The 10185-nt window shown below is 28.8% G+C and overlaps 1 protein-coding gene across 1 annotated transcript in view; it reads left to right on the top strand.

The window, feature by feature from the left end:
* The window catches only part of LOC129889070 (beta-glucosidase 13-like), a 10243-nt gene extending 277 nt beyond the window's left edge, over positions 1-9966 (top strand). Inside the window, exons 2-13 of the mRNA XM_055964188.1 lie at positions 333-402; positions 4134-4192; positions 4462-4537; positions 5212-5289; positions 5385-5472; positions 5926-6178; positions 7292-7407; positions 7943-8160; positions 8806-8837; positions 8941-9043; positions 9141-9249; positions 9510-9966. Of these exons, the coding sequence (XP_055820163.1) occupies positions 333-402; positions 4134-4192; positions 4462-4537; positions 5212-5289; positions 5385-5472; positions 5926-6178; positions 7292-7407; positions 7943-8160; positions 8806-8837; positions 8941-9043; positions 9141-9249; positions 9510-9687 (1380 nt within the window). The 3' untranslated portion in view covers positions 9688-9966. The remainder of the gene's footprint in view (positions 1-332; positions 403-4133; positions 4193-4461; positions 4538-5211; positions 5290-5384; positions 5473-5925; positions 6179-7291; positions 7408-7942; positions 8161-8805; positions 8838-8940; positions 9044-9140; positions 9250-9509) is intronic.
* Positions 9967-10185: the final 219 nt, after the last annotated feature.

The raw sequence follows: 10185 nt of genomic DNA, 5'->3' as shown, positions 1-10185 counted from the left end.
AATTATATCAAAATTCAATTAACTTGAAGTTATTTAGCAATGAATTAGCTAAAAATTACTAATAAATTTTGTAGTTTATTCCATGTTTCTAGTATTATAGGATCACACACATTTTCAACCTATGAGCTTTAGATATTTAATTTTCCTAGTTGCGACCTCCAAACTCAGACCGACTAACTGAATGTTGATTGAACGGTGTTTAATCTGTCTTTATCGATCCTATTACTAAATAAAAATACTAATGCAAAACCTAAACCTAGTAGAAATACGAGATCCCATAATATACATATACTGAGATTCATTTTTGTAATAATTTTTCCCTGAATAAGCAGATTGAAGGAGGAGCTCATCAAGGAGGTAGGGGAGCTAGTATATGGGATACTTTCACGCACAAGCACCCAGGTTTTTCTCTATCGTACGCCTCTGCATATATCCATCGATCACTGCTTCAATAAATTTATTGTAAAGTAATTAATAACCTGTTTGGATTGACTTATTTTTAAGTAACTTGTAAGTTGAAAACTGCTTATAAGTTAAAAAAAAAGTAGGTGGAGGTCAATTTTTTTTTTTGACTTATAAGCTGTTTTTAACTTATAAACTGCTTAAAATAAGTTCATTCAAATAAACCCAACTATTTATTGGAGCTTATTTTAAGCACAAAATGAGTTTAAACTGACTAGTCAAACACTCAAAATAAAATTTAAAAACAACTTATAAACCAATTCAAACGGCCTCTAAGTCATCAATGTAATCAATCATATGCATTGATTAGTACCGATCTTTCCATTTTGGTAAGAAATAAAAAATGAGTAGTTGCGATAATGATCATTTGATAAAAATATATACTGTATTAATTAATTGTGAGCTGAAGGTGACGTATACAACAAATAAGTTGATCACCATTAGAGATACGTTCTCTGGAATAAAACTATAATAATCAACCTTTGATGTGTTTATTAATGTAACGTAACTAATTTAGATCAACGGAAAAGGGCCAAAATTACCCCTGAACTTTGAAAAATAGTTTATTTATGCCCTTCGTTCTACTTTAGGGCCAATTATACCCCTACCGTTATACTTTGGGCCAAATATGCCCTTGAGTATAACAGAATGCCACGTGTCAGTTTCTCAGTGGTCAACTTATTTTCCCTTTTAAATGTGTTTTTTTATTTTTTTTAAATCTGTTTTTAAAACCATTTTTTTAAAATATTTTTTTTAAAAAAAATCTATTTCGTTTTTTTATCTATTTTTAAATCTGCTTTTTAATTTATTTTTTTAAAATCTGTTTTTTATGTATTTTTTACAATATGTTTATTTTATTTTATTTTAAATTTGTTTTTAAAATAAATTTGCATTCACAGATTTAAAAAGAATATATTTAAAAAGCAGATTTTTAAAAATAGATTAAAAATGGATTTAAAAAACATATAAAAACAGATTTTAAAATAAAAATTTAAAATAAAAATTTTTAAATCTGTTTTTTTATGTATTTTTTACAATATGTTTATTTTATTTTATTTTAAATTTGTTTTTAAAATAAATTTGCATTCACAGATTTTTTTTAAAAAATAATTTAAAAAGCAGATTTAAAAATAGATTAAAAATGGATTTAAAAAACATATAAAAAACAGATTTTAAAAACAAATTTAAAATAAAATAAAATAAACTGATTTTAAAAAATAGATAAAAAAACAGATTTAATCTTAAGGGCATATTTGGCCCAAAGTATAACGGTAGGGGTATAATTGGCCCTAAAGTAGAACGAAGGCCATAAATAAACTATTTTTCAAAGTTCAGGGGTAATTTTGACCCTTTTCCGTTAGATCAATGGTTCTTATATATGCATACTATCTCAATTAGCATGAAGAATAATTTTAATATAATTTAATGTTCTTGGAAAACCATTGGCTAGTGTGTATCAATTAGCTTGTAATTAAACAATGCTTATCAAACTATAGACTTTCTTCAGCAGATCTAGTACGTGGCTGACTCCTCCAGCAGTTAAAATGTGGCGTGAACAGCGCCTCCATATCATAACTTTTTTTTAAAAGAAAATAATTGGCATATTGTCCTTTAATTTGGTATCAATAAATATTTATATTTTTTTAATTTTAAATGTGCACGAATAAATACTTAAATTTATATAAAATTGAATAATTAAATACGCATTTTATGTGACGTCCTACGTGGCAATTCGTGTGAAATACACTCAAAGTGATTTATATTATACCATATATAAAAACGTGTGAATACTTATTTCAAATTATATAAATTTAAATATTTAATTATCCGTATTTAAAATTAAATAATATCAATTAAAATTAAATTAAATGATAGATTTAAATATTGTAGTACAGTTGAATTTGACATTGCAGTATGGTTTATAATTGTCCACATATATATTATCGTGAACTATTTCAATTATTTTTATATAAAATAATGACAGCGCATATCACATAGTTCTAGATAATGAGCTGTGTTTTATTTTATGCTGATTATTTTCAACAGCAGTACATAATAATAAATTGAATATCAAAAGGGTGAATATCAAGGTTGTCATTCAGCTTTGACTTTATCTATATAAAAATCATTATTCTATTTATTTTATTGTTACAGACAAGTCATTCGACTTTTATAATTTATCACATACAAATTATTATTTTTTATCACATAAAAATCAACCTATTTTTATAGTTTATTACATTAAATCCATTTTCTATGTTTTGTCACACATATCCAAGGAATTAGTGTAACTGAAAACAAGATCGATCAAATATAAAACCAAACGGGTATATGAGGTCAATACTTTCCAGACTTTTGAATTTCTTCATAAAATATTGGTTGAACTCATTTGTGATCGGCTAAAGTTGGTATTAGCTTTTATTTAGATATTTTAATTAGAATTTGTTCATTTTAAATATTTTATGTCGGATTTTTTTGTGTCATTTTGACATTTTTTACTTACGTGACATAGTGAGTGTAATACACTCGTTGACCGCGCGTGAAAGACCTATTTAATTCATTTTTTATTTTTTTTTTCCTTTTTCTTCCTCATTTTCAGCCACCATTTTTGCTAACTTAAATTCCATCAATGGTGAATGAAGTAGGAACAGCAAAATAATGGAAATTAACGAAAAATATCTTAGAAATTTAGAAATAGACCCATTTCAAAATTTAAATAGTAAATATTAAATATTCATGAAATTCTTTCTTGAAAGAATCATCTAGCTACAGGAGAATGAAATATTTTTTTATGAATTCTAAAGCTACTTATTAGGCTAAAAAGAAATAAGAAAATGATATTGAATATTTTGTAAATAAAAGAAAACGTTATATGTGCGTGCAGATGTTTATGTCAAAAGGATAGGATATTTAGAGAAGACAATCAAAAGGGGTTGGGGGAGTGAGCCGATGTAAAAGAGAAGAGGGATATTTGGAGAAGAAAATTAGAAAGGCCGAGGTGGGGTACAGGGGTGTGGGTAGGGGTATTTGGATTTTGGAGAAGAAAAGGTAGGGGCCGGCGGAGGGGGGCGGGGGGTTGTATCTTTTTATAGGTTTAAATCTTTTTTTTTGAAAGAATATCATGTGTTATTTATTTATTGGTTACTTTTTATTTTTACTCAAAATTCATTATTTAAGATTTGTTTTTGCCACAAATAACAAATGTCATTGTTTAATTCGTCAATTTACTTGCGTAACACACACCATAAATTTTGGCTGATTGTAAAAAAAAGTGTCAAAATAACATAACAGAATTCGACATGAGGTATCTAAAATCAATAAAGTTTAGTTGAGATGTCTAAGTGAAAGTTGATGCCAACTTTAAGGGACACCAACGAATTCAGCCTATAATATTTGGGTTTGCTACTGCCTGCTTCAATCTCCTATAGTCAAACTGTCATAATATTTATTTTCATAATCGATCTAACTTTGATAGTGTGAGATGTTTTTGGATATTTAACTGTTTTATAACTTATAATTGGCATCCATAAAAAATTTTTTAGCCCCAAACTCTACAAAATGCTCTTCTAATTTCAACATCCATATTGAAGCGTCATAATTGGATTTGTGATAGTTTATTTTGTTCTAGAGTAATTGCCCTCTCTTAACAATTTATTACCCTTAAATTGCAGAAAAAATTGCAGACCGTTCAACGGGAGATGTCGCTGTTGATTTCTATCACCGTTACAAGGTATTTATGCTTATATTATTATGGGAATTTTTACAATACACACCATCCTAATTCCTAACGAAGTCCACAACAAAAATAGTTCTCTTTAATTTTTACAAAGTATCGAGTATACGGTGTATGATTAATATATAACAATTATATAATCAATGTATTATTGAATATTTATTATACATTTATTATGTATTTGTATTGCGCGTAAAAGTTTTATTAGCTAACTGAATAAAAGTATAAACATCTCAAAACTAAACTTAATTAATGAGCATATGCAGGAAGACATACGCCTACTCAAGGAAGTTGGCATGAAGGCATTCAGGATGTCCATCTCCTGGTCTAGAATTTTACCATGTAAGGATACTTTCTTGTACATGTAATTCACTTATGGAATCATATTAAATATTTGATGATATACTTTGTATCTTACTAAAATGTTGAACATATATAAGAAGCATTCCCTCCCCTCTCAATAGTCAACCCAAAGGGTAAATTACACCAAATTATATAATTCAATATAGAAATGCGTTCCCCATATTTTAAAATCAAATACTTATGCTCCCGATAAGCTTACACAAACATTTAGTTTTAAAATATATCACTAGCTTTATTAAAATATCATTTGTAATAAATATTAAATTACAAGTTGAAGCTTTCTGCGTATTTAATTAATTTAATGTAATTTTAGAGGATAAATATTTTTGTTGAAAACTTTTACTCACACGTTTAATAAGATTTACCAATTATTAGTAATTACTACATAACTTTCTTCACCTAAACATATACGATATTTGTCTTTTCTGAACTTATAATATTTGATAACATATGTTTTTCTCATCTTTAGTTAGTTTGTTCATTTATAGTTTCACTTCAGATTATCTTAAATTTACTTAGTTATAAAGTAATTTAAAGTGCAAAGGGACATATCTTTAATTGAGTCATATCACATGCTTTTTTTGGTGTAATTAAAAAAAAGAAGGGAGAAACTAATAGTTGATCTGTCATTACTAATTTAAACTTTGCTTTAGATGGAAAGGTAAGCAAAGGAGTGAATCCAGAAGGCATCAAATTCTACAGCAATGTCATCAATGAACTTATCTCCAATGGTACTAATAGCTTTTATCTTATTCTAATTAATATAACCCTTTCAGAAACAAAATTCATAAGGTAATTCCTAACTTTTATTCTAATTTCTTAAAAGGTTTGACACCATTTGTGACGCTTTTCCACTGGGACACACCACAAGGTCTTGAGGACGAATATGGAGGCTTTATGAGTTCCAAAATAGTGTAAGACGTTTTAAGAATTCAATTAGAAATCATCACATTAAAAAAAATTCACAGGGATTACACACTATTACCTGATGAAATAATTGTGTGATCACGCTAAATATTATACTTTTAATTACTTAATTATATTATATTTGAATATACCGCCTCATATATATGTGCTTCATTTTTTTGATGAGCCAAACTTGTAAATATTTTTAGTTAGTTGTTTTAGTAGAGATGAGATTTAACGTAAGACTTCTTATTTTGTTTGATGCCATACTGAAATTATATGATCGTTTCATGTAAGATCTTATATTATTGAAAATAATAGTACAACATTTGTTTGATGCCATACTGAAATTTTATGATCGTTTCTTGTAAGATCTTATATTATTGAAAAAAAAAAATAGTACAACATTAATTTTTGATTATTAAACTATATTATGTCTTAACTGAACTTAATGCGTTTAGGAAAGACTATGGTGACTATGTGGACATTTGCTTCAAAGAATTTGGTGATAGAGTAAAGCACTGGATCACTTTGAATGAGCCATTATCTTATAGCATGTTCGGATATGCAAGTGGTACGTTTGCACCAGGAAGATGTTCGAGTTATGTTGGAAATTGTACAAAGGGTGATTCTGCGACAGAGCCATATATTGTAGCTCACAATTTGCTTCTTGCACATGCAACTGGTGTCAAAGTATATAGAGAAAAATATCAGGTATGTTTATACCTCCATCTTTCTATTAACAAATGGAGGTAATTAAGACTACATACATTATTGTTTTCTTTTTTTGTTTAATATATGTAAATAATTTTTCATGTTATTAGGTTACCAAATGATATTTACAACAAAGCCTCTTTAAAATGTGGAACATGTAATTTAAAAAATATTATCTAACATAAAAATGTAGAGGGATTTGTTAGTATCAAAATTCTTTACATGAATGGTGGATATCAGTTAATTTCTTTCTTTTTATTATCGTTATGCTCTGAACATCTCTGTTAACTCAGACCTTCGAACTAGTTTTTTTCTCTCTCAATTCAGCCTATCAAGTCACAATCTTTGCCTCAGACCCAGTCCTAGCTTGTTAAACCTACTTAATCACCTCTTAGCTCCAAACCCACTCTTCAGCTTTGTTGGTCTTGATCTCTCTCTCTCTCTCTACTTCATGCTCATTTTTCAATCTATCCAAAAAAAAAATCAACTATACGTGTCAGACAGTGTTAGAGAATACACAACTTGTCCATCATAATTGGTTGTGCTTGATTTTCAATGGGGGTTTAAACAATCTGGGTTAAACTTCACCATTGACTAAGAATTTGAGTTGGATGCACAAATTCTCACATATTTAACTTTTAATATTTTAGACATATAATTACCAATGTTGACATTTGATTCACTTGGACCAAAATTATTTATTCTGTTTGTTTTCCCTCCTTTCTCAGTAGATCATTAGCTCTGGGACATCTATAACAAAAGCTCCTTGTGTAATTTATGCATTTAACTTATTTTTCAACTTAAATTAATAAGTATCGAGGTCAAGTTTCATTGATCATTTCACTCAGGCGATAATTTCTTATTTTCCTAATTATCGAAATAGATATTATTTAAGATGAGAAAAGAACACAGGCCGAATACAATTAATGAATTAAAAATTGAAAACAACTTATAATTCTGAGATGAACCCACCAAAAGAGATCAAAGAACAAGTCCTCTATTCAAATATATCAAACGTAGTCGTGTGGGATGTATAGTTATTCATTGATCTACAGACTTGTTGACCTTTTAGATTTCATTTTGACATTTTTTCTATTTTGTGAGAACTTTCAGAAAACTCAGGAAGGGCAGATAGGAATCACTCTGGTAACTCACTGGTTTGTGCCTAAAATCAAGACTCCTCTAGGACTCAAGGCCCCTCAAAATGCACTTGATTTTTTCTTAGGATGGTGAGTTTAATTTTTTCCACTGCACTCCCTTGCTTATTGTTCCCTTGCAAACTTTTGTTATTATCGGGTTGTCGAGTTTCTTAAGAATTTTGACTCAACCCCTCACCAAATCCAATATACGAGAGTAAGTGTCACGATTACTATAGATAATAATTAGTTATATCATCTAGTTTGATGTGATGGTATTACTATTATTTGACAAGTCCAACCATTATTTCTGATTATAATTTTCTCAAACTCTTTAAAATATTTTGAATTATTGTGTATGTGACTTATACTTTCAAATATATAAATTTTATTATAAAATTCTTGAAAAATCAATGAGAGAATTTGCACCAAAAACTAGGTGGTTTGTTCATCATATCCGAATCCATTAACATAAGTTGGAACAAAGGGATAAATTTTATTTCGACTAAAGTAATTTACTTTACAACTTTGATTCATGAACTGATCAAAATTTGAGATCATTTCTCCAATTTTTTAATGCTATGTCAAATGCTCATGCCATTCTTATATCAGTATATATTCTGTGTAGGTTTTTGGATCCAATTACATATGGTGAGTACCCAGCCAGCATGCGAGCGAATGTAGGGCGCCGGCTCCCAAAATTCACACCGGAGCAGAAAAAATTGGTGAAAGGATCAATTGATTTTCTAGGAATGAATTATTATACTACTCAGTATGCATCTCCAATGCTATCTGTCCCTAGAGTTAACCTTAGCTATACCACAGACGGTCATGTAGATATGACTAGTAAGTAATCAAACTCATTCATTTCTTTGAGATTTTTTTTTTCATTACTGTGATGCAGTTTGATTTGATATAATTTTTTTTTTTTGAAATTTATGATTTAAAATAAGATATAAATATCTATTTGTGTGACTTAAATAATTCATTAAAAATAAAATGAACATTTTAAAGTTAATTGTTACTATATATATATTAATATACTGTTCTTTTTTTAGAATGACTAAAACGAAAATTGGACTGTTTTATGTCCCTTCAGTATGATAATTATGTCTTTCAGTAAAAAAAGAAAATACTTCTTTATTTCAATTTATATGACTTACTTTTTTTTAGTCAATAGTAAAAAGAATGTTATATTTCTATATTTAGTAACAATTTAATTTTAAAATGTCAATTTACCCAAAATAAAATGATTTATAGTAATAAAAACAAACATTTATCAATTATTTTAGATCACAAGTTTCTCGAAGGTCTTTATTAAACTTCATATTAAATCAAACTAAATTACATAAATTGAAATGGAAAAAATATTATGTACTCTATATATTTATTGATAACAAAAAGTCCATTAGATTTGTCATATTTTATTTTGTGGAGGAACAAAACAACAACCACGGAAACCTTTTTAACAGCTTGTATTTCATAATTCAGCACAAAAGGACGGAAAACCTATCGGTACACCGGTACTAATTCTCTCCTTTTTCTTTTCTTCTTTATTTTTTTGTGTGATATATTTATGGATTTATAGGAGTCTGAACTATATATTTATTTTATATTGGCTTGCAGACTGCCCTGGTCTGGCTACACATTTATCCAAGAGGCATATATGACCTCATGCTTTATCTCAAGCAAAAATACAAGAATCCTCCCATCTACATCACAGAAAATGGTAATTTATATTAAAACGACTTTAAACTAGCTATTCGATCCATAAGCTTTTTTCTTCATTTTTAGTTTAGCAAATTAATTGAGATCATGTATTGCAGGAATGGCAGATGCGAACAACAGCACATTGCCACTTAAACAAGCACTTAAAGATGATATGAGGATTAGGTATTACGAGGGACACCTATGGTTTCTATCGAAAGCCATAAAGTAAGATTTTCTTTCTCCCTTTTTTGTTTATTATGGGTATTTTAAATATAACTAGCATTAAACTATAGATTTTGAAAATTTGTTCTTTAAATATATTAAAGTTTCAATTTTTGAGTTTTTGGTATTTTAGCTCACAAAATTTTAAAAACAATTCAAGTAAAATGTATATATATCCAAACACAATTTCAAAAATTCAATGTTCAATTGCAAAATTTATAACCAAAGAGGAGCTTAATTACTTGGGCATTAATTATTGGCAGGGCGGGGGCAAATGTGAAAGGACATTTTGCATGGTCATTTTTAGATGACTATGAATGGGATGCTGGTTTCACTGTTCGATTTGGCAACATCTTTGTTGACTACAAAAATGGACTTAAAAGATATTTCAAGAAATCTGCTTACTGGTACAAGAAGTTCCTCTTGAATAATGGCAAATAAATATGAGTCTCACTTGGGTCGTCGCTCTTGTGAGTTTTGTCTCATTGGAGCTTCTCACATATAGTTGAATTTCATTGATCAGATAGCAGTTCTCTTGACTGAAAACTGTTGTGACTTTGTTTATGTTTTTGAGAATAAGTGTGGAACTCCACTATAATTTGTATTGGAGTCAATAATAGCTGTTGTATCCAAACACACACGCAAGTGTATGCAGTAATGCAAGTAATATAGTGGCTCTTCTTAGGCGCCGAATGTCGAATCCACTGGGACTTGTCAATTAACTTAAATGCCCAAAAAAATCATATTCATAAAGTAGAAACATAAACGCACTGAAAGTTTAAGGATAACAGTAGGTCGGTGGCTACCTAAGGAAACTCCGATTCGACCCCCCCCCCAGCTGGGAGACATTTACCTCATCTCGATCACAAGGAGAGGTTCACTATGATGAGGGGTACATTTTTTTCCCTTAAGGAAAAAATGAAATGCATAGGGGGCCAT

This window comes from Solanum dulcamara, chromosome 5 (assembly GCF_947179165.1).
Source record: "Solanum dulcamara chromosome 5, daSolDulc1.2, whole genome shotgun sequence".
Taxonomy (NCBI): Eukaryota; Viridiplantae; Streptophyta; class Magnoliopsida; order Solanales; family Solanaceae; genus Solanum; species Solanum dulcamara.
This window is presented reverse-complemented; position numbering and strand designations above follow the sequence as displayed.